The 25,288-nt window shown below is 42.1% G+C and overlaps 1 protein-coding gene across 2 annotated transcripts in view; it reads right to left on the bottom strand.

The window, feature by feature from the left end:
• Nucleotides 1–25,288, bottom strand: part of UST (uronyl 2-sulfotransferase) — a 301,044-nt gene that overhangs the window by 2,048 nt on the left and 273,708 nt on the right. The window contains exon 8 of one of the 2 annotated variants that reach the window (XM_030853209.3): nt 10,694–12,620. The exons of the other annotated variant lie outside the window; for it this stretch is intronic. Within the exon in view, the coding sequence (XP_030709069.1) occupies nt 12,337–12,620 (284 nt within the window). The 3' untranslated portion in view covers nt 10,694–12,336. Of the gene's footprint in view, nt 1–10,693; nt 12,621–25,288 lie in introns of those variants that run through there. 2 annotated transcript variants of the gene reach the window in all.

The raw sequence follows: 25,288 nt of genomic DNA, 5'->3' as shown, positions 1-25,288 counted from the left end.
CTTTTTATTGATTTATGTAAGTTCTTTATGTAGCAGTTTCAATCTTTTATCTGTCATTTCTGCTGCAAGTATTTCCCCCCATTTGTTATTTACCTTTTTTTATAATTTTTAAATTTATTTTATTTAAAAATTTTTTTAATATTTTTAGGCTGTGTTGGGTCTTCGTTTCCGTGCAAGGGCTTTCTCTAGTTGTGGCAAGCGGGGGCCTCTCACTATGGCGGCCTCTCTTGTGGAGCACAGGCTCCAGGTGCGCAGGCTCAGTAGTTGTGGCTCATGGGCCTAGCTGCTTCGCGGCATGTGGGATCTTCCCAGACCAGGGCTCGAACCCGCGTCCCCTGCATTGGCAGGCAGACTCTCAACCACTGCGCCACCAGGGAAGCCCTGTTATTTACTTTTTAATTGTGATTCTTTTTTTTTTTTTAACCTCAGAGATTCTAATACTTTTTTCTCTGTGAGTTTTCCTAATGTGCTTCTGCTTAAAGTCCTTACTCACCCCCCAATCAGAGTCCTCTATGATTTGTGTTCACTTGCACAAAACAACATAAAGCCTGTCAATTCACTGGAGCATAGAGGCATATACGGGGTAATACAGCAAAATCATTTTCATTTTTTCTTTTCTTTTTTGAAATTGTAGTATAGTTGACTTGCAATGTGGTGTTTGTTTCAGGTGTACAGCAAAGTGGTTCAGTTATACATATGCACATATTCTTTTTCAGATTCTTTTCCATTATAGGTTATTACCTATATGATAATATTGAATATAGTGCCCTGTGCTGTACAGTAGGTCTTTATCTGTTTTACATTCAGTAGTGTGTATCTCTTAATCCCAAATTCCCCATTTATCCCTCTCCCCCCTTTCCCCTTTGGTAACCATAAGTTGGTTTTCTATGTCTGTGAGTCTCTCTCTGTTTTGTAAGTAAGTTCATTTGTATCATTTTTTTTAGATTCCACATATAAGTGATATTGAACAGTATTTTTTATTTGTGCTATTTTAAAAAAAGAAAGAAAAGAGAAGACAAGAAAAGAGGGCATAATAGAAGGGCAAATATCCATAGTCCCTGAGATCCGAGAGTGTTTGCTGCATCTGAGTCTCTGCGTAGAGGCCAGCGACTGGCCTCTGCCCTCGTAGTGCTCCTGGGTTTCAGGCTAGCGTTCTGGTCAGAGTCAGGAAGATAGCTAGAGGCCTGGATTTGCCTAAGACAGCCCCAGTGCAAGTTACAACTAGAACACATATCTCACCTGACCATCACAGGGATTAAGTGCCTGGAAGTCCAGGGATGAAATGAAGGGGAGTCTTTTGGGGAAGGAGGTAAAGTGCGGGGAGACTGGGAAACCTGATTCCTGACATCTTTTCTTTCTGCCCCCGCCTCCCGCTTCCTCATTCTTACAACCTGCCCCCAAGACTTGGACACTAATATACAAGGAATGGGAAAAGGGGACATTTTTAGATTTCCACTTAACTAAGTTTATGTCTTAATCCAATCACATTGCATTTTTCTCTTTATTTCCATGAAACTAAAATTTACACTAATAGGTAGTATGTAGTAAAGATCAAACCAGGTAAAATATAGGTCTTATTTCAGTAGAATCTCCCCCGTGAAAGGCTTGTGTCTGGGTTAAGAGCTTCAAAAAAATGCCCCAAATGAGGAGCAGCTGTTTCTATTATGTTAAATCAAACTCTTAGGATAAGAGTTCAAATGTTGCACTCCTGTGGACTCCCAGGGGAACCCTGAAGTTATGATGTAGTAAGCATATCTAATGAATGAAGAAAAAAGAATATTACTTCCTGTATGTTGGCTGTGGAGGCATAATTTAGACAAGAAAGCAACAGACAAAAAATTAGAAGTTTCTAGAATCAGTTCAGCTACTCTGTGACTTCATGTAAATCAATTTGCCTCTTTGAGTTTCAGTTTCCTATATATACTCCTATCTTATAGCTGGCTACACATAGGGCTGATACAACATATATCAAAGTTTTTTTTTTTTTTTTTTTTCTGTGGTACGCGGGCCTCTCACTACTGTGGCCTCTCCCGTTGCGGAGCACAGGCTCCGGACGTGCAGGCTTAGCCGCCATGGCTCACGGGCCCAGCCGCGGAGCTTCCCCAACCGGGGCACGAACCCACGTCCCCTGCATCGGCAGGCGGACTCCCAACCACTGCGCCATCAGGGAAGCCCTATGCAAGTGTTTTTAAACATGATTTGGAACTATGCAAATGTGCGGCACAGTATGTGTGACTGAAATAAATGTTTACCTCTGACTCCTAAACTATCCAGTCAAATAAACTACCTTTTGCATTTTTAATTTATGAATTCTAAAATATTAATTTCAAACTATTTTAATTTTAGCATGCATATATTTGAATGCCAAGTAATATATACAAAACCCTCTTTGGGGATGAATATCAAGACTGGATATTGATCATGGTTTAGCTGATCAATACTAAATACCATTTATACTTATGGAAGCGTTTTACTTTTTAATCATTTCAGCGACAGGGAGACTCTAGCTGCACAGCTTAATTATTTTCAGCATGAGAATGGTAATAAATGTCTGATTCCTATTTTTCTTTGGATATATGGTTGGCCAGTTTGTTCGAGGCGGGTGCTCATGAAGCTGAAATCAAAGATTTGCTTTTATGTCAATTAGTTTTGCCATGTTCTCCAAATTGGTCTGTAGCAGTCTAAGATGGACACGTTTCTAATCCATTATCTTTGCTAGAAAAATTAAACAGGTCCCCTTATTGATGGTGAATCAGTGCTCTGGTATCTGTATATGCTTACTTGGAAGTCAAATAATGATTAGCGTAAAAGAAAAGGAATTGCAGGACCTGGAAAGAAAAGACTTGTGTTGAGAAAAAAAAAATCAAAAGAATTGTGTGTATTTTGGGTAGAGTAAATTAGAAGTGGGCTTCCCAACCTTTTTCTCCACATCATGGCACACCTAGAAATGGTTAGATTTGTACAGCACTCTGGTGCTGACTAGAGGGAATTTGGGACCCAGTCCCAGGTGCTTTGTGGCCACACAGAGGGCTGGGGGGAATCCATGTAATGTCCACTAGGAACCCTGCCACTGAGGACAATGAAATAGAGGAAGGGGTGAGCGAGCACATTGATCTCAACACAGCCACACATCTCCAGCTGCACTCCTCTACCCACTAAGTCAGCTCTTTCACCCCACCATCTCATTTCTATGACTTACATCTCTACCCAAGCTGGAAATATTTGAGTTAATGCTGTATTTTCCCTTAGCTCCTTGTGGTGTATTCAACTCAGCAAATATTTACTGAGCACTTCTATGCAAGGCACTGTTTTCCACTGATTGAAATCAGTCAACTTAAAGTTCTGGCTTCTGTCCTTCCTCTCCAGTCTCATGGCCAACACCGATGAGCCCATCCCCCATGCACACATGGGGTGACTAAACCAGAGTTTTGCCTTGTATTTCTTCCCCCATTATATAGTCAGAGGCAGAATTCCATTCAGAAGTTCCCCATTTCCTGCACGCCACCCATCGGTCAAATCTACCAGAGAGGCAGCAGGCAGTGAGGCCAGGTGACACAATTCACAGGGACCAGCATCTCAGGAGATGGAGTCTGTGAAGAAGGGTAGTGAAAGGAAGGGGATGAGGACAAAGGGAGAACAATCAGCTCACCTGTTAATTAATTTAGAAATAGAAAAATGGTTTCCTCATGTTGCTTTCCTCTTCTGTAATGCCCAAGGGAGCTTCTCGTTGCCCTCAGAGTGAAGTACAAATTTCTTCCAAAGTCCTTGGCAGTCAGCCTCCGTCGTATCTTGCCTTTTTGGACATGCATCCTGGCCCTGCTACTTACTGTGCTACCAGGAGCTCATTATTTAACTTCATGGGACCTTTATTTCCTATTATACACACAGGGTACAAGACCCTTCTTGCAGATCTGCTATAAGGTAGAGTGATCTTTGTGCTTTAGATCTGCCCTGCTATTTTCTGCAAATTCCACTGTCCCTGGGGGTGTAGCACAAATCCCATATGAAACCTTTTTATTCAGGTCTTCACGGATCGTTCACCTTCTCCACATTGAGCCCGTCTGTGTGCCAGTGAGTTTTTGTATATTAAAATAATTTGAATTGAGAATTATCTGAATTTTATAGTTTGGGCTGCCTTGATGACAGGGCAATATGGCATTCTTGACTTCTTCTGACATCCATGTTTGTTTCATTGTACTACTTTCTTTTTTCTTTCTTTCTTTCTTTTTTTTTTTTTTGCGGTACGCGGGCCTCTCACTGTCGTGGCCTCTCCCGTTGCGGAGCAACAGGCTCCGGACGCGCAGGCTCAGCGGCCATGGCTCACGGGCCCAGCCGCTCCGCGGCATGTGGGATCTTCCCGGACACGAACCCGTGTCCCCTGCATCGGCAGGCGGACTCTCAACCACTGCGTCACCAGGGAAGCCCCATTGTACTACTTTCTATTTACCTTTTTAGCTGCAATGGCGGGCAATGGCGGGATTGCTTGAGGGTTATGACGATCATCGAGTCATCACATGAGTCACCTCTTGTGACTCATCAAATCAGAGTTTCAATCATGTTGTAATTATATAACACACTCAGGAAAGATTGATAAAGACTGATTTTAAAAATACTATAGTGATTTTAGAACAAGAGCAACAAAACTAAAGTAGGTTACAGAGCCTGGGAGAAATAATAACCTATTGCTGGGTTGACAGTGTGTATGTTGTGTCTTAAATACCTTAACCATGACTTGCCTCGCCCATACTACCCTAAAGCGTTGAAGGAAAATAAGCAGGTATGGGAGAAAAATTAGGTTTGGAAAGACCTTGGCATTTCTTGAGTAAATTGTTATGGATACGGCTCCCCCTAGTGTGCTGAACAACACAGGTGCAAAAGCTGAGCTCAGGTTCAGGAGCTGAGAGTTCTTATCTCCAAACACCAACCTTATCTGAACGACTTGAGATCTCTCTTTTGCCACTGTTTCCTTCCTACTGTATAACCAACCACAGACCAGGGAAGATAGGGTGCAGATGTCTGTTACCCAATTTGATTTGAGCACCATTGTCATGGAAGGACTGAATGGATTTGAGGAACCCAAATCATATTAAAAAGCATAAAAAGTTTTATTTTAAAAAGACTTTCTCATGAGGGAGGGAACTGAAATTAGGGCGAATAAGCAAAATTAGAATATGATTCCTTGTTAATTATTTTACTAAACATGTTATTGGCCTTTATCTTCTATTTGTCAAAATGTTAATCATTGGTAAATATATTTTCCTCAGGCAGGATACATGGACCATTGGAAGACCAAAACATGAACCACAGCAGAGGGAAAGAAACTCTTCCAATGAGGAGGAAATGACTTACATTAAAACAATGCTTCTTAAAGCATAATCTCCAGAACACTAGTTCCACAGGCTATTGATGGGTCTTAGTTCTGAGAAATGTAGGGTTTGACAAAATAAACTGAGTTTTTTAACTGCAATATTCCTCCAGGCCCTTAGCATGCCCTTAAAATACCGCTGTACTGTATGACACTAGTCTTTGAACTTTGGCATCTCCCAGATAAACACAAGGTTTTTTTCCACGCCTATCTCACACACCTGGTTCGTGAATTATCCTTTGGGAACATGCACTGGATTAGAATTTCATTAACTTTCAATCAAAGATGGAGAACACATAGGAGAGTGTGCCAAGGAAAGGAGGAAAGAAAGCAGTACATTTGATACAAGCAGCAAATAGGGTGGCTGTAAGGACGTTTGCGGTTAGTGTCGTAGCTCTCCTTTGCATATGAAACATTAGTAACCAACGTATTAAAGTCTCAAACCATGGCCGTCCTATAGTGGAAGGAAGGCCCTCAGAAGGATGGGCCATGCTGAACACATCAGCAGCCCACAAAATCATTACCAGATTTCTCCCACATCATATAGCACTGATGCCACTTCTGAGAATGAGAAATAAGGCTCCAAAAAGTACAGCACCCGTCCTGTCAGGTTTTCAACTTTTATTGAAACTTTTCCTTGTGCACAGCCTGTGCTAATTCGCAAGGATGGTCTAAGCTCCTTATTAATAGGATCACAGACACAGGGTCCTTCAAAGGACTTAGAGGAAGCCTGTATTTAGTAGAAGCTGTGAGTTAAAGAGGAATCCTATAACTCACAGCTAGATAAACTCCCGAAGGGAGTGTTGAGAAAAATGGAAGTCCACAGAGTCGTTTGTCTTGGATAATAACGCTGACTCACATCCAGTAGAATGAGCCTCTTCCTATCAGCTCCGGTGACATTTCGGAAGTGCTGCTTTTCGACTCATTGGTACACTGGGCAACTGCACTGGAAGACGTGAGGGACTGGGGGCATCAACGGATCTGGACTTATGTGTAATTCTATTCTCTTTTGCTGGGGACGCAGCCTCAGAAGGACCGTGGTTCTTAGTCTCTTAGCATATGGGGGTAGAGGGTGGGACAAGGTTCAGCCCAGAAGCAGCTCTTCGTTGTCAAGGGACGTCCTATGTTCTTCCTAACGCTTTCCAGCTGGGTTGACTTCAGGCGTGGGGAGGTCAAGTGATTTACTCAAATGCCCAGTGAAATAGACCATCTGAGACTCGGACCTGGGGACTCTGCTGCTTGCCCCAGTCAGTCAACGCTCTGCTTCCTGCTTTTCGCCTCTTCTCCGAGTTGCACCAAGCAGTCAGTGTGCTGCGTCTGGCGCAGCCTGTCCTCCCGGCTGTCCCTGCTCAGGACTGGAATGAGGCGTGTTACAGGTCAAGTCTGAATGTTCTGGCAGTGCAGCGTAAGGCAGATTGCTCCATGCCTGCCCAAAGCATACAGTGTCTGGCAAAAGCCAGATTGAAGATAGCTACACCCACACGCCAAGATTCCAAAAGGAAAAACTTAGCTCACAGTTTTCCTTTGCGTGGTGATTTTTCTTCCCTTCCTTTTTTTTTTTCTTTTTCTTTCTTTCTTTCTTGCTTTCTTTTTTTAAAAAAGGGAATCCCCATGTTTACAAGTTGAGATCCAAAATGCACAAGTGGTCAGTTCACAATTCTGTGACCCATGAACATCTGTGGGCCTGGGTGTTCCCTGGGAATCAGCAGTGCCCGAGCTGTGAGCCAAGCCTGCCCTAGGCAGAAAGGAATTCTCAAGTGAGTGGAACAGTCGGTGAGCAAGGAGGCCTGCGAGTGATCAGGGCCTGGTTAGCCTCTAGTTCTGGTTTTCCAAGGGCATGTCTGCACTCACCTTCAACTAGTTTTATGAGCTGCGTTTGACTTTATTTTTTGAGATGGGTCCATCTGAAACGCCTTACAGGAAGTAGGACGTGACTTTTCATTTTGCCTCTAAGAAAAATGAAACTCTATAATTTGAGATCGGTGAATGTGGTTCAAATCTGTTTATCCAAAAACAAGAACCTCTGAGTAGAGAGAAAAATCTAGAATATCTGACACCAGCTTCTGAGGACGTAAGTGCTTGAAAACCAATAGAGCCTCCCTCTGCGGGAGAGGGTCCTACACCCCCAGCTCCTAGGAGAGCTGCAGAAGGCAGCTTGCTGTGCTCCCTTCAGGTGGCAGGTGGTACTGGGAGCGGCTAAATGTGCCTTATCATTTCCACTCCGGATTCTAGGTCGGCAGGTGGACGCTGGCTCCATCACTATTTTACGGTTTTAATTTGGTAGATACTCAAAAGTTAATTAAACTCTGAATGGAAAAAGCCCCTGATGTATTTGCATCTCCCATCTGGACCTTGGTTTCCTCATCTGTAAAATGAGGGAAAGGACCAGATGACTGCTGAGCCCCACTGCAGCCCTAGTGGTCTGTGATTTTAGGTTTGCTTTTCTCCTAGTTGGAGTTTACTTCATCTCCTCTAACTTTTCTGCTGTCATCTGGGTGTTACAGGCTGATTCGTGTCCCCATGAAATTCATATATTGATGCCCTAACCCACAGTACCTCAGAATGTGATTATATTTGGAGGTAGGGTTTTTACAGAGGTGATCAAATTAAAATGAGGTCTTCAGAGTGGGCCTTAATCCAGGATGACTGGGATCCTTATAAAAAGAGGAAATTTGGATACAGACATGAACACACATGGAGTGAAGACCACGTGAAGACACAGGGAGAAGACGGCCGTGTGCAAGCCAAGGAGAGAGGCCTCAGAAGAAACCAACCCTGCTGACACCTTGAGCTCAGACTTCCAGCCTCCAGAATTGTGAGAAAATAAATTTCTGTTGTTTAAGCCACTCTGTCTGTGGGACTCCGTTATGACAGCTCTAGCAAACGAATACACTGGGTTACACCACAATGAGTTTTCTGAGCTGTGAAAGAAGTTCCATGTGTTTTTCTTAACAGACTCAATACTGGTAGCCTAAAATAGACTTTTCTTTGGCAGGGTATTCAAAATACTTTAAAAAATCGATTTCTTTGTCATCAGGTGGAAGTAAATTATTTTAGTAAAATAAATCCTCTTTATTTTTATTTGAAGGGAGTTTCACAGTTTTGACGCACAGAATTGTCTTCCTGAATGGCTGTGGAGCATCATTTTGCCTTTTAAGAAAGGCTGCCGGCGCTTCCCTGGTGGCGCAGTGGTTGAGAGTCCGCCTGCCGATGCAGGGGACACGGGTTCGTGCCCCGGCCCGGGAGGATCCCGCGTGCCGCGGAAGCGGCTGGGCCCGTGAGCCATGGCCGCTGGGCCGGCGCGTCCGGAGCCTGTGCTCCGCAACGGGAGAGGCCACAGCAGTGAGAGGCCCGCGTACCGCAAAAAAAAAAAAAAAAAAAAAAGAAAGACTGCCGTTGCCTATAAGATTCATTTGAGGCCAAAGAGCTCATTGGGTAAGCCCGCAGGTAACAGCACATTTATAGCGGACTTCAGAACACACAAGCAGCTGCAGAGGGGGCAGAGTCCCGGTTTTGTGTAGTACTTTTGCCTTGAAAGTTCACTGAGAGTCAAACATCTTGTGACTGGGTTACAGACAAATGAACTGATAAAGAAAGGTAACCACTTATCACTTTGCTGTTTAAGACGCTCAGATTCTTACTTGAAGTTAAGCATGCTGTGTTTACCAAAATGGATTTTTCTTTCATCTAGTACCAAGATTCTGGTTCTTTTCTTTTACAAAATAGTCACGTGGAGTTGGACTGGAGTGTCCAGTATTTAGAAAGCATGGGGATTCCCTCTCTCTCTGTGTGAGTTCCATTTGATGCAGCAGTGAAACTTCTCAGGAAGAGCATTTCTGGATTAGAGCCTGCTCACTTGGGAGGTTAGAATCACCCACCTTTGGAGGCTCTGCATGTCTGAGAAGGAGATCAGAGTACTCGCCGAGCGACGTGGGATGGCATGGCCTTATTTTCCCACGTGACTGCAGGTGGGCAGCGTAGATACCCCACTATCATGGCTGGGGATTCCGACGAAGCACCCTGACACCCAACCAACCAGTGCACATAGCGACGAAGCCAGCAGGTGTTTAGTGTCATCTAATTATAAGAGTTTCTAGATTGTTAAAAATACATCTTTCCCAAAATCACATCTTAAGGAAGAAGCTTGGCCTACTAAGAAGGCTGAGGGGGCAGTGAGGATCTGCAGGCACCTTTATTTCCAGCTATCGACAGAACGGAAAAAATTTCAACTTATTTATATTCATTTATTTATACGGGTAACGAATAAGTTAAGGAACACTTCATCTCAAACACAGATTGCTTTTATTTTAGCTAAGCTAATGTTTCAGTTCCATATATATTTTTGAATTTCCATCAATGTCAAACACCATGTTTTCTTAAAAAAAAAAAAACAAAACAATTTACAAGCACTTTTACGGCACTCAAGGAAAGTAGGCTGAAGGTTCATAATAATAATTTTCCTTTTAAAAAACATCCATCAGACCAAAATAAAATCATTTTAATTAACTCCTTCCTGAGTAACTAAAACCTTGGAATGTGCTGAAAGCTTATAATAAATAAGGCAGTCAAAGATCTACCAGCTTAAAATGTATTTTTTAAATTAAACTATGTAAAATGTACAATATATTTCATGAAGTACAAACTGTGTTGGGCTCAGGGCCAAAGAAACGTTGTCGTGTGTGCCAGACAAACTGATGAAGTGCCTCGACTTTTAGGGCCTAGAGGCTGTTTGTTGGGGCAAAATTACATTAAGGCCCTGTAAGTAAATCAGCCAGCCTCGTTCGCTGTGACGCTATAATGATCACTGCTGACAATAAATGCCTTTGAACACACAGGCAGAAGTGCCCATGTGAACTTGCACTGAGAGGATGCATTTTTTTAAATGACGAATTGTCCTGATGTGCTGACAACAGCAGAGAACACTTAGCAGACCTTATTTTCAGATAATGCGATTGCACAGTGTGTAAACTAACGATCATTCTTTATATGCGATTTCAAAGGAATGGACTCACAAGGTACCAGGCAGCAGCTCTTGCTCTGTTGTTAGTATGATAGCTCGTCTCCAGGTTGATTTTTAAAGTAAGCCTAATGGTAGGGCCCTGGTCTCTCTAAACAGGACAAAGGATCTTTCCTCTTCTAAGAACATTTCCCTTCATCACTTCCCTGCCCCAGTTCTCTGAGGCAGAAAGGAGGCCCACAAGCGGCCAAATGCTGGACTCTGTGCCTCTGTGGTCCCAGCCTTCACTGGACTCCTGCGGGGTGAAGCCTTCTCAATACATCTCATAATAAAGTAGCTTTAGTGCACACTTGACAGGTTCCAAACGACTTGCTTTATATCTTGGCTACCGTCCAATTTTAGTGAACGAAGAAAAAATTCTAGAGAGACTTGTTGGTTTCTGAAAAGCAGAAAATGTGTCGCTTGTGTAAAGTCAGTCTTAGTTACTGTTAAGTATTCCCAACTCACACTTTGCTAGTGCTCTTGAAGGGCTGGCTCTAGGGGAAAAAACATGAAGGAGACAAAGTTTGTCCCAAGTACCTTGCCTGTCACCAGCACCTGCACCCCTGCTTCTCGGCTGGCTATATAGTATCCACCCAAGAGTATATGTATTTTCGGGGCGGGGCTGGTCAAAGATGAAAACATCTCAAATCCGAAGAAATAGATTTCTAATGACTGAACCAAGGCATCACGGAGATGGGCAGGTGATGGGAATGGGATGGGGAAGAGATATTGTGGAGGAATGGAACTGCCCAACTTCTACTCAGATCACTTTGGGGGCAGACAACTACTCATAATTCTAGCCAAGCAGTCTCTTACCCAGAAGCTCCTGCTTCTCTTCCCGATGTCCTAGTAAGCATTCTCAGCAGGGAGTTGCTTCCCTAATAAGTGGAACTGTATTTCGACTGCTGCCTGCACAGAACTCAGTATCCCTTTCTGAGCCCCCAAAACACCAAAAACAAGTACCTCTTAAGGGATTGATTAGAAGGTAAAAGATACCAGCTGCTTTGGGACACAGCTGGCCAGGGGTGTGCCTGATAGATCGTGCATCATCTGTGGTCAGACTTGGAACTTATGCCACAGGAAATGTCAGAGCTAAATTGGTTCCTGGGTTTCCAGTTAAAGCAATGCTGGTAAGAGACATGCTTCATATAGGGTGCAAAGGACACAGCCATGCCATTTTCCTAGGCCACATGTCCTCCAGAGTTGATCTGTCTTGCCTGTGCTCTTCTTTACACAGCCAACAAACTCTTTTCCTGGCTATGCTACTTTGAAATCTGTCAGAATGGTGCTCGGAAATGAAATGTCTCAATGGAGTTTGCTGTGCGCTTTGACCTTGAGAGGTACTCAAGGCTCTGGACTGGGGAAGGGTGTGGCACAAGCCTACTTGCTCTTTCAGAGCTAGTAAGCGTGCTGCTCTTGGTGAAAGTGTCCCCTGAGATGGACCAGAGGCAGAATTCTACCCATGTGGGCAGAAACCACTTACCCAGGGACATCCTTCCTTCTGATGTCCTTATCTGTCTGACCATCTCCTCTTAGATCCTTCTAGAGTAGATTCCCTGGTCTCTGAACTGGTTTTGTGTTTCTACTGAAGTATACACGTCTGGATGTTTCCTACCACTGAGGTAATATTTTTATAGGTCATCTTACAAATGATAAGTTACTGGGCTATAGGCGCTATTTCTCCGCGTTCTCTTGTTTATGCTGGGGGAAGAAAAGCTATTTTATGACGAGATGCCTTGTGATGGAGCCATGTAGCGTACCTCAGAAGGACCCAAGGAGCCAGAAAAACACAGAATAAAATCAAACAAAACCCGCAAAACCGGGCATCTCCCAATGACCCCAACCTGTGGGAACGTTTTGTTCTTTTTAATGCTGCCGAGCATTAATTTCGTCCCTTAAGGATTTTTCTTCCCCAAACAAAAAACTTTCTGGAAAGGGAGATTAAGCCATTGGAGGCAACACAGAGCTGGCATCACCTCTTATAAATATCTTCGAGCCACTTCTCATCGTCCTGTTCCTCGTCATCAATCGGCTCCTCTGTTTCCAGTGGGGTCGGAAGGAAGAAGTGGGGTCTCAGCACGGGGTGGCTGACCCGGGACTTCAGTCCGAACTTGCGCTTCAGCAGGTGGAACTGCTCCTTGACGTAGTGGTAGAACTCGTACTCGTATCGCATTCGCTGGTAGAGAATCTGCACAGCCTCAGGAGAGGGGACGGTCTTCTTCACGGTCACAGTCATGTTTCCAAGTTTCCTATGCTCTGCAAAAGAAGCAGGGTTGCACGTGAGCCGTTGTCTGCAATGCTGCAGCTTAAAGGGGATGATGGTGCGGTCCTGTGTTACCTGCATAATACTGGCAGCTCCTAAGGAAAGAAACTAAACATTCAAGGAATAGAAGGGGTAAATGGCTTCCCAACAACATTGGGAAAGATTTCACCGTATTCCACGTGTTAACATCAACACCAGTTGACTAAAACTAGCTAACATCCCTTTCGTGGGATGTGAATAATGAGATTTGACCACAATTCAATGGTAACTATAAGTTATACTTTTTTTTTTAAACCCCACATTTGTTTATTCATTTATTTTTGGCTGTGTTGGGTCTTCGTTTCTGTGCGAGGGCTTTCTCTAGTTGCGGCAAGTGGGGGCCACTCTTCGTCGCGGTGCGCGGCCCTCTCACTATCGCGGCCTCTCTTGTTGCGGAGCACAGGCTCCAGAAGCGCAGGCTCAGTAGTTGTGGCTCACGGGCCTAGTTGCTCCGCGGCATGTGGGATCTTCCCAGACCAGGGCTCGAACCCGTGTCCCCTGCATTAGCAGGCAGATTCTCAACCACCGTGCCACCAGGGAAGCCCCTATACGTTCTTTTGGGCAGCAAAATCTACCTGCTTTTCATTTTTATTTCCTGTTACTTTCAGAAGGAAGCACAGAAAAAAGCTGTCTCGCCACTTGCTAATCATCTTGGTTTTTTATTTTAAAATATCGACGTCTATTAGTTAAAGTTTAATTTGATACAAACGACATTGCATTTCACTATTTCAGCAAGGTGTCTGCTGAGAAAAGTAAAGGAAGGAATGTTAGATTCCCTAAATACAATTTTAACTGTTGTCAATTTTGAATGGTTATTTTTTTATTGTGGTAAAATATATAACTGAAATTTGTTTAATTTAATATTAAAACTTAATAACAAAATGCTATTTATATGTTATATATATATATTTATATGACAAAATTTTAAACATTTTGAAGTGTACGTTTTGGTGGAATTAATTACATTCATAATGCTGTGCAACTATCTCCACTATTTTCAAAATTCTTTCATCCCTCCAAACAGGACCTCTGTAGCCATTAAACAATAGCTCCCTTATACCTCTCCTCTTCCCACCCTTCCCCAGGTCACCTCTAATCTACTTTCTGTCTATGAATCTGTCTATTCTAGGTACCTCATATAAGTGGCATCACACAATACTTGCCCTTTTGTGTCTGGCTTTTTTCCACTTACATAATGTTTTCAAGGTTCATCTATTTTGTAACGTGTATCAGTACTTCATTAGCTTTTATGGCTGAATAATATTCCATTACATGAAAGTACCATAATTTGTTTATCCATATATCCATTGATGGACATTTGGGTTTCTCTACCTTTTGGCTATCGTGAAGAGTGCTGCTATGAACATTTCTGTAAAAGTCTTCATTTGAGTCCCTGTTTTCAATTTTTTCTGGGATTCTACCTAGAAGTGGAGTTGCTGGTTCATACAGTAGTTCTATGTTTAACTTTTTGAGGAACCACCAAACTATTTTCCTCAGTGGCTGAACCACTAAATATTCCTAGCAGCAATGCCTGAAGGTCCCAATTTCTCCAAATCCTCTTCTACAATTGTTATTTTCCATTTTCAAAAAATTGTAGCCATCCCAGTAAGTGTGAACTGGTATCTCATTGTGGTCTTGATTTTCATTTCACTGATGGTTAATGATGCAGAGCATCTTTTTCATGTGTTTGTTGGTCATTTGTATATATCCTTTTTCGATGAATGTCTATTCAAGTCCTTTGCCTGTTTTGAATTGGATTGTTTAATTTTTTTGTGGTTAAGTTGGTATTTTTTTAATATATTCTGGATATTCTACATATATATCAGGAATATGATTTGCAAATATTTTCTCCCATTCTGTAGGTTGTCTTTTTATGTGTTGATAGTTTGATGCACAAAAATCTTTCATTTTAATGAAGACCAGCTTATCTATTTTTTATTTTTTTGTTACCTGTACAAAGTGGGTTTGTGATAGAACATTTTGTAATATCTGTCTTCAGTAAAGATATTAACTATAGCTACTCTGAGGCGATACATGTTAATAGGCTTGACGTATAGATCGCTTTGGGTTTTTAAAAGACAGAGCTTAAAAAGCTGGTATTAAAGATAGACAAGGCACACAGAGGCTCCTCTGGTGCCTTCCTCTTGAAGCACTCTAAATGTGTGGGGTCTTGCTACCTCATGCCAGAAAAATATTAGGATTCCTATGATTTTAAAGGAAATTCTTTAGTTAAATTATTCGACCCAAGCTATTCCAAAAAGAATGTAAAGAATTTTACAAAAATACATATGATGCAATTAGCTAAACAGTTAAGGAAAGTGGGCAAAGGGAGAATGAAGGTAGGAAAGAAAAAAGGAGAAAGGTCAGTGTTGGGGGTAACGGCTTCCCCTCCCCATATGGGAGGGTCTCCACAGAGCCATGCTCCTGCCTCTTGCCCTAGCCCCTCATTCGGGGAGGTAAGCCAGGTTCCAGGGCCAGATGGTTTTTCTGATTGTGCCTTTGGGATAAAGGATTGAGATGCTCTCTCCTCTGGGGAGAGTGTGCCTGTCTGCAGAGACTTCACATCCTCCTGTAGAGGAGGGCGAGGGCTTTCAGCCACAATCTGTGACTCGATGGGCAAGTCTGTGGAAGTCAGGATGGAATGTTACCGGTCCATTTCTCCTCACACCGCAGCTGAGTTCTCCCACCCAGCTTTACTTGGTAATAAAGCTGACATGTGGACCTCCATCTCCGTCTCCAGTATTGATTTCTCACATAGTTTAGAACCCAGGCAGGAGGAAAGGGGTGTTATTTAGTCATCCATCTCTCAGACCCCAATATCGAGGAACACAAAATATATGTTGTGAAGTCCTAACTGCTTATGTAGGAGGCGGGTCAAGAGTTTGGCCCTAAACTTTCAAGAAGCTAACAAACGAACAGTGTATATTACTCTTCGTGGAAAACAGTCCATTCACATCTATTCCTAGTTGTAATGCCATAGAGAAATATATTCTATGAATTTTCATAAGAAAAAATTGTATGGAATTAGCAATATTCTGATAACATCCTTAGAGCAAGTTCAGCCATGGGTTTCACGGGGGCCAGAGGAAAGTGGCACGTGTCAGGTTCTCAACTCTGGCTTGACTGGGGAACACATTACAGAAAATCTAGAGCAGCGGTTTCTAACTCTCCTGAAAACCTGACTGAAGCCCATGTTCAGGAAGACAGGAAGGGTACATGGAAACCCATATATGAAGATCTTAGGCATTTATGGATCTGTAGAAACCCCTGATTTTGAGAAACCAAAACACTGCACTTCCTTCATCTACTTTGTTTGTTCTAATATTAGCCCCAGTGTAATTGATAAATATTGGAATTAGTTATTTTATGCGCTGGCCTGATATATAGTCATAAACATTGCAACGGCAAAGAGAGGAGGACTTAGATTTACATTTAATGAAAAGGGAGGGGCTTAGCAGTGCCTGGAACTTAAATAGAAGGCCACCCTACCCTGTTCTGGAGGAAGGCCCAAGAGAGTAAGCATAGGGGAGAGGACTGGGGTTGGCTGCGTAACACAGTCTGAAGGGGGCTAGTGCGCCACAGCTAGATGGGAGGGAGTCTGGGAAAAAGTCTGGAGCTGCAGAAGAGGCAAGAGACCATTGTTTCAGGTGCATGAGGAGAGTGGATTCAGAGCACCGCCTAAACGAGCTCCAGAGGTGGGCACGAGCCGCGGCTATCAGCGCGGACCCCAGAGACGGGCATGGGACGCTAAGGCTGCTGCTGCCGCCACCAAGAAGCCTGTGTGCGAGCACAGGTCACTATCCACACCTCCCCTCCCGGGAGCCTGTGCAGCCCGCCACTGCCAGGGTCCCGGGATCCAGGGACAACTTCCCCAGGAGAGCGCACGGCGCGCCTCAGGCTGGTGCAACGTCACGCAGGCCTCTGCCGCCGCAGGCCCGCCCCGCACTCTGTGCCCCTCCCTCCCCCCAGCCTGAGTGAGCCAGAGCCCCCAAATCAGCAGCTCCTTTAACCCCGTCCTGTCTGAGCGAAGAACAGAGGCCCTCAGGTGACCTACACACAGAGGCGGGTCCAAATCCAAAGCTGAACCCCAGGAGCTGTGCGAACAAAGAAGAGAAAGGGAAATCTCTCCCAGCAGCCTCAGGAGCAGCGGATTAAATCTCCCCAGTCAACTTGATGTACCCTGCATCTGTGGAATACATGAATAGACAAAGAATCATCCCAAAATTGAGGCGGTGGACTTTGGGAGCAACTGTAGACTTGGGGTTTGCTGTATGTGACTGACTAGTTTCTGATTTTTATGTTTATCTTAGTTTAGTTTTTAGGGCTTGTTATCATTGGATTTGTTTATTGGATTGGTTGCTCTCTCTCTTAATACTTTAAAATTTCTTTATTTTAATAATATTTTTTATTTTAAATTTTAATAAGTTTATTTTATTTATATATTTATTTATTTTTCTTTCTTTTTTTCCCCCTTTTCTTCTCAGCCACGTGGCTGACAGTGTCTTGGCGCTCCAGCTGGGTGTCAGGCCTGAGCCTCTGAGGTGGGAGAGCCGAGTTCAGGACATTGGATCACCAGAGACTTCCCGGCCCAACGTAGTATCAATTGGCGAGAGCTCTCCCAGAGATCTCCATCTCAACACTAAGACCCAGCCCCACTCAACGAACAGCAAGCTCCAGTGCTGGACACCCAATGCCAAACAACTAGCAAGACAGGAACACAACCCCACCCATTAGCAGAGAGGCTGCCTAAAATCATAATAAGTTTCACAGACACCCCAAAACACACCATCAGATGTGGTCCTGCCAACCAGAAAGACAAGATCCAGCCTCATCCACCAGAACACAGGCACCAGTCCCCTCCACCAGGAAGCCTACACAACCCACTGAACCAACCTTACCCACTGGGGGCAGATACCAAAAACAACGGGAACTACAAACCTGCAGCCTGTGAAAAGGAGACCCCAAACACAGTAAGTTAAGCAAAATGAGAAGAGAGAGAAATTTGCAGCAGATCAAGGAGCATGGGAAAAACCCACCAGACTAAACAAATGAAAAGGAAATAGGCAGTCTACCTGAAAAAGAATTCAGAGTAATGATAGTAAAGATGATCCAAAATCTTGGAAATAGGATGGAGAAAATACAAGAAACGTTTAACAAGGACCTAAAAGAACTAAAGAGCAAACAAACAATGATGAACAACACAATAAATGAAATTAAAAATTCTCTAGAAGGAATCAATAGCAGAATAACTGAGGCAGAAGAACGGATAAGTGACCTGGAAGATAAAATAGTGGAAATAACTACCACACAGCAGAATAAAGAATGCAAAGAATTGAGGACAGTCTCAGAACCTCTGGGACAATATTAAACACACCAACATTCTAATTATAGGGGTCCCAGAAGAAGAAGAGAAAAAGAAAGGGACTGAGAAAATATTTGAAGAGATTATATTTGAAAACTTCCCTAATATGGGAAAGGAAATAGTTAATCAAGTCCAGGAAGCACAGAGACTCCCATACAGGATAAATCCAAGGAGGAACACGCCAAGACACATATTAATCAAACTATCAAAAATTAAATAGAAAAAATATTAAAGGCAGCAAGAGAAAAACAACAAATAACATAAAAGGGAATCCCCATAAAGTTAACAGCTGATCTTCCAGCAGAAACTCTGCAAGCCAGAAGGGAGTGGCAGGACATATTTAAAGTGATGAAAGGGAAAAACCAACAACCAAGATTACTCCACCCAGCAAGGATCTCATTCAGATTTGACAGAGAAATTAAAACCTTTACAGACAAGCAAAAGCTAAGAGAATTCAGCTCCACCAAACCAGCTTTACAACAAATCCTAAAGGAACTTCTCTAGGCAAGAAACACAAGAGAAGGAAAAGGCCTACAATAACAAACCCAAAACAATTAAGAAAATGGTAATAGGAACATACATATTGATAATTACCTTAAATGTAAATGGATTAAATGCTCCAACCAAAAGACACAGACTGGCTGAATGGATACAAAAACAAGACCCATATATATGCTGTGTACAAGAGACCCACTTCAGACCTAGGGACACATACAGACTGAAAGTGAGGGAATGGAAAAAGATACTCCATGCAAATGGAAATCAGAAGAAAGCTGGAGTAGCAATTCTCATATCAGACAAAACAGACTTTAAAATAAAGACTATTACAAGAGACAAAGAAGGACACTACATTGCGATCAAGGGATCAATCCAAGAAGAAGATATAACAACTGTAAATATTTATGCACCAAACATAGTAGCACTGCAATACATAGGCAAAAGCTAACAGCCATAAAAGGGGAAATTGACAGTAACACAATCATAGTAGGGGACTTGAACAAACACCCCACTTTCACCAATGGACACATCCTCCAAAAGGAAAATAAATAAGGAAACACAAGCTTTAAATGATACATTAAACAACATGGACTTAATTGATATTTATAGGACTTTCCATCCATAAATAACAGAATACACTTTCTTCTCAAGTGCTCAGGGAAAGTTCTCCAGGATAGATCATATATTGGGTCACAAATCAAGCCTTGGTAAATTTAAGAAAATTGAAATCGTATCAAGTATCTTTTCCGACCACAACGCTATGAGACTAGATATCAACTACAGGAAAAAAAATCTGTAAAAAACACAAACACATGGAGGCTAAACAATGCACTACTAAAGAATCAAGAGATTACTGAAGAAATCAAAGAGGAAACCAAAAAATACCTAGAAACAAATGACAATGAAAACGCGATGACCCAAAACCTATGGGATGCAGCAAAAGCAGTTCTAAGAGGGAAGTTTATAGCAATATAATCCTACCTCAAGAAACAAGAAATATCTCAAATAAACAGCCTAACCTTACACCTAAAGCAATTAGAGAAAGAAGAACAAAAAAAGCCCAAAGTTAGCAGAAGGAAAGAAATCATAAAGATCAGATCAGAAATAAATGAAAAAGAAATGAAGGAAACAATAGCAAAGATCAATAAAACTAAAAGCTGGTTCTTTGAGAAGATAAAATTGATAAACAATTAGCCAAACAACTCATCAAGAAAAAAAGGGAGAAGACTCAAATCAATAGAATTAGAATTGAAAAAGATGTAACAACTGACACTGCAGAAATACAAAGGATCATGAGAGATTACTACAAGAAACTATATGCCGGGGCTTCCCTGGTGGCACAGTGGTTGAGAGTCCGCCTGCCGATGTAGGGAACACGGGTTCGTGTCCCGGTCCGGGAAGATCCCACATGCCGCGGAGCAGCTGGGCCCGTGAACCGTGGCCACTGAGCCTGCACGTCTGGAGCCTGTGCTCCGCAACGGGAGAGGCCACAACAGTGAGAGGCCCGCATACCGCAAAAAAAAAAAAAAGAAAAAAAAGAAAAAATAAGACACTATATGCCAATAAAATGGACAACCTGGAAGAAATGGACAAATTCTTAGAAAAGCACAACCTTCTGAGACTGAACCAGGAAGAAATAGAAAATATAAACAGATCAACCACAAGCACTGAAATTGAGACTGTGATTAAAAATCTTCCAACAAACAAAAGCCCAGGACCAGATGGCTTCACAGGCGAATTCTATCAAACAGAGAAGAGCTAACACCTATCCTCAAACTCTTCCAAAATATAGCAGAGGGAGGAACACTCCCAAACTCATTCTACAAGGCCACCATCACCCTGACACCAAAAGCAGACAAAGATATCACAAAAACAGAAAACTACAGGCCAGTATCACTGATGAATATAGATGCAAAAATCCTCAACAAAATACTAGCAAACAGAATCCAACAGCACTGTAAAAGGATCATACACCATGATCAAGTGGGGTTTATCCCAGGAATGCAAGGATTCTTCAATATACACAAATCAATCAATGTGATAAACCATATTAACAAATTGAGGGAGAAAAGCCGTATGATAATCTCAATAGAAACAGAAAAAGCTTTCTACAAAAATCAACACCCATTCTTGATAAAAACTCTTTAGAAAGTAGGCATAGAGGGAACCTACCTCAACATAGTAAAGGCCATATATGACAAACCCACAGCCAAACATCGTTCTCAATGGTGAAAAACTGAAACCGTTTCCACTAAGATCAGGAAGAAGACAAGCCTGCCCACTGTCACCACTATTATTTAACATAGTTTGGGAAGTTTTAGCCACAGCAAGCAGAGAAGAAAAAGAAATAAAAGGAATCCAAATCAGGAAAGAAGTAAAACTGTCACTGTTTGCAGATGACATGATAGTATACAAAGAGAATCATAAAGACGCTACCAGAAAACTACTAGAGCTAATCAATGAATTTGGTAAAGTAAAGTAGCAGGATATAAAATTAATGCACAGAAATCTCTCGCACTCCTATACACTAATGATGAATTATCTGAAAGAGAAATTAAGGAAACACTCCATTTACTATTGCAACAAAAAGAATAAAATACCTAGGAATAAACCTACCTAAGGAGACAAAAGACCTGTATGTAGAAAACTATAAGATACTGATGAAAGAAAACAGATGGAGAGATATACCATACCATGTCCTCGGATTGGAAGAAGTAACATTGTGAAAATGACTATATTACTCAAAGCAGTCTACAGATTCAGTGCAATCCCTATCAAACTACCAATGGCATTTTCCACAGAACTAGAACAAAAAATTTCACAACCAGTATGGAAACACAAAAGACCCCGAATAGCCAAAGCAATCTTGAGAGAGAAAAACGGAACTGGAGGAACCAGGCTCCCTGACTTCAGACTATACTACAAAGCTACAGTAATCAAGACAGTATGGTACTGGCACAAAAACAGAAGTATAGATCAATGGAACAGGATAGAAGCCCAGAGATAAACCCACGCACATATGGTCACCTAATCTTTGATAAAGGAGGTAAGAATATACACTGGAGAAAAGACAGCCTCTTCAATAAGTGGTGTTGGGAAAACTGGACTGCTACATGTAAAAGAATGAAATTAGAACACTCCCTAACACCATACACAAAAATAAACTCAAAATGGATTAAAGACCTAAATGTAAGGCCAGACACTATAAAACTCTTAGAGGAAAACATAGGCAGGAACACTCTATGACATAAATCACAGCAAGATTCTTTTTGATCCACCTCCTTGAGAAATGGAAATAAAAACAAAAATAAACAAATGGGACCTATTGAAACTTAAAACCTTTTGCACAGCAAAGGAAAACATAAACAAGATGAAAAGACAACACTCAGAATGGGAGAAAATATTTGCAAATGAAGCAACTGACAAAGGACTAATGTCCAAAATATATAAGCAGCTCATGTAGCTCAATATCAAAGAAACAAACAACCCAATCCAAAAATGGGCAGAAGACCTAAGTAGACATTTCACCAAAGAAAATATACAGATTGCCAACAAACACATGAAAGGATGCTCAACATCACTAATCATTAGAGAAAGGCAAATCAAAACTACAATGAGATATCACCTCACACCAGTCAGAATGGCCATCATCAAAAAATCTACAAACAATAAATGCTGGAGAGGGCGTGGAGAAAAAGGAACCCTCTTGCACTGTTGGTGGGAATGTAAACTGATACAGCCACTACAGACAACAGTATGGAGGTTCCTTAAAAAACTAAAAATAGAACTACCATATGACCCAGCAATCCCACTACTGGGCATATACCCTGAGAAAACCATAATTCAAATAGAGTCATGTATCACAATGTTCATTGCAGCACTACTTACAATAGCCAGGACATGGAAGCAACCTAAGTGTCCATCAACAGATGAGTGGATAAAGAATATATTCCATATATACAATGGAATATTACTCAGCCATAAAAAGAAACAAAATTGGGATATTTGTAGTGAGGTGGACGGACCTAGAATCTGTCATACAGAGTGAAATAAGTCAGGAAGAGAAAAACAAATGCTGTATGCTAACACATATATACGGAATCTAAAAAAAAAGAAATGGTTCTGAAGAACCTAGGGGCAGGACAGGAATAAAGACGTAGACGTAGAGAATGGACTTGAGGACATGGGGAGGGAGAAGGGTAAGCTGGGACGAAGTCAGAGAGTGGCATGGACTTATATATACTACCAAATGTAAAATAGATAGCTAGTGGGAAGCAGCTGCATAGCACAGGGAGATCAGCTCGGTGCTTTGTGACCACCTAGAGGGGTGGGATAGGGAGGGTGGGAGAGAGAAGCCAGAGCGAGGGGATATGAGGATATATGTATACATACAGCTGATTCACCTTGTTTTACAGCAGAAACTAACAGCATTGTAAAATAAATACACTCCAATAAAGATGTTAAAAAAAAAGAGTGGATATATGTATATGTATAGCTGATTCACTTTGCTGTATACCTGAAAGTAACACAACATTGTAAATCAACTATACTCCAATAAAAATTTTTTAAAAATTAAAATAACAAATAAATAAAATGTTGATCTATTTAATGGATTGAGTTGACTTGCTCTAATGGGTTATTAATATCAAGCTAGTAAAATTTTGTGAAGGTTTTTTAAAATGATGGCATGATGGATTTATATGTTTCCCTGTTTGGTTGTGATTAGGTTACCTAGGTCGATAGATTTAAAGCTACTCTTGGTTCATCACAACAAAACTCTCTTCCCTGCATGTTTTTCTCCATGGCTGAGGATGGGCAAGTTGGTGGGTGGGCAGAGCAGGTATGTCAAAGATGACAGTATGTCATTCAAGCACAATGGAAAGAACCAGGATATATTTACATCATTAGTTCATTGATTTGTCAAGAGATGCGGATGGTCTCAGCTGAGCCTGATCCCTTGCGGTGTATTTTTATAGTAACAGTTACATTTAGTGAGGACTAAGGTGTGCCAAGCACTAAACTAGGCACTTATACATGGAATCGTATTTAACCCTCACATGAACCCCTCATGGAAGAGCCATGTTATAGATGAAGAAACTGAGGCAGAGCAAGACTCTGACTGCTTCAAGGTCATGTAGCTGAAAAGAGGCAGAGGCAGGAGGGTCTGCATGGTAAGCAATTGTGCTTTTGCTGCAGAAAGGCCAGCAACCTTATCACTGTCCCTCTCACGTTTCTCCAAAAGCAATGGAACATAACGGTAGTCAGCAGGTGGGCCTAAAGCCTACCACTCCTCACGTTGACCGGGGAGTCCAGATTGTAGTAGATCTTGCAGGAAAGAAGCAGGCATTTTAGTAGGGATGGCTAGTGGGTTTATAATCCGGAGGAAGAAAAAGGTTGATTTAAAAAAGGAAACTGGACTAGGTTATCTCTGGGTCCAATAAGAAAGGCCAATGTCCAGAGTCAATGATGAAAATGAACATAATCATCAGTATTTGGAGAGTTCCTCAGTTCCAGGAAACCTCTTCCTGGTGTTTTATTTAGCCTGAACTTTTAAGTGTTTCTAGTAGGAATCATTGTTCAGGAACCCCGTCAGAAAATGACCCAGGATCTACAAAGTCTGGGAAAAGTCAGCCTTCTTGCAATGACCAGAGTCTGAACTTCATAGTGTTCTCCATCAAGTCGGTGCTGGGGATCCCACTTACAGCCCCATTCATTGACTTATTTTATCCAAATTTTATAAGGTAAGGGGAGATCTCTACTAAGATTTATATTTGATAAGATTCCAATTAGCCTTTCCAACCAAATTTCAATGACACATCACCTCACTCTCCTGATGAAAGTGTTTGGGCTATTGGGTAGTACCAGTAAGAACAAACACTAGCAGACTGAGTCCTGTGCTTGCTAGAAAACTCAACAGATAGGACAGACTTTTAGGCTAAGAGTAAAGGGAAATGTTTCATTTGTGGCTACAAGACAAAGTTTTGCAAGATCCTTTTTTGGACAGCAACAGATTGCCAAGTGTATTTTGGTTACCTCAACCCTCCTTACCCTCCTTAGCCCCTGTCTAAACATGAGGGGTACTGACAGCTGGTTCAGAGGACACTTAAGACAGATGATTTTTTTTAAATTAGGCTCCAGTTTTGCATTGATATCCAATCCTCGCTCCATCCATCTATGCCTTCTCTCTCCCTCACTCTTGCTCTATCTACCTTCTCTCTTCTTCATTGTCAACCTCTCCTTCTCAACTGGCTCCTTACCCCCTGCAAATCAAATGTAGTCAAGTCTCCTTAAAGAAAACCCTTAAGTCTCATGTCCTCCTCTATCTTCTGTCTTCTCTCTCTCCTCTCCATCACAACCAGACTTCTTGAAGAGCTGTCTAAATTTGCTGTCACCAGATTTTCAATGTACTCACACGATTGGACTCATCAAAACCTGGTTTCTGTCCTCTCAATGCTCCAGTCCAGTCAAATTGCTCTTGCTTCCTTGTTGATAACTCAGTGGACATTTCTCAGGCCTTCTATGACTTCTTAGCATGACCTCACAACACGGATGGCCACACACGCCATCTTGGAACCATCTACAAGAGCATTTCCCTGGTGGTCTTGGACTCCTGATTGCTTCCCTTCAGTGCTCTACGCCCAGTGCTCTTTCCCTGCTTGTCCCTTAAGTGTCAGCACTCCCAGGGCTCTGGTCCAGCCTCTTCCCTTCTCCCTTCCTTCCTCTCTGGCTAGTGTCATCCAACCCTCCACCCTCTAGTTTTCA

Source organism: Globicephala melas, chromosome 14 (genome assembly GCF_963455315.2).
Source record: "Globicephala melas chromosome 14, mGloMel1.2, whole genome shotgun sequence".
NCBI classification, from domain to species: Eukaryota; Metazoa; Chordata; class Mammalia; order Artiodactyla; family Delphinidae; genus Globicephala; species Globicephala melas.
The sequence above is the reverse complement of the archived record's forward strand: the minus strand, read 5'-3'. Positions and strand labels throughout refer to the sequence as shown.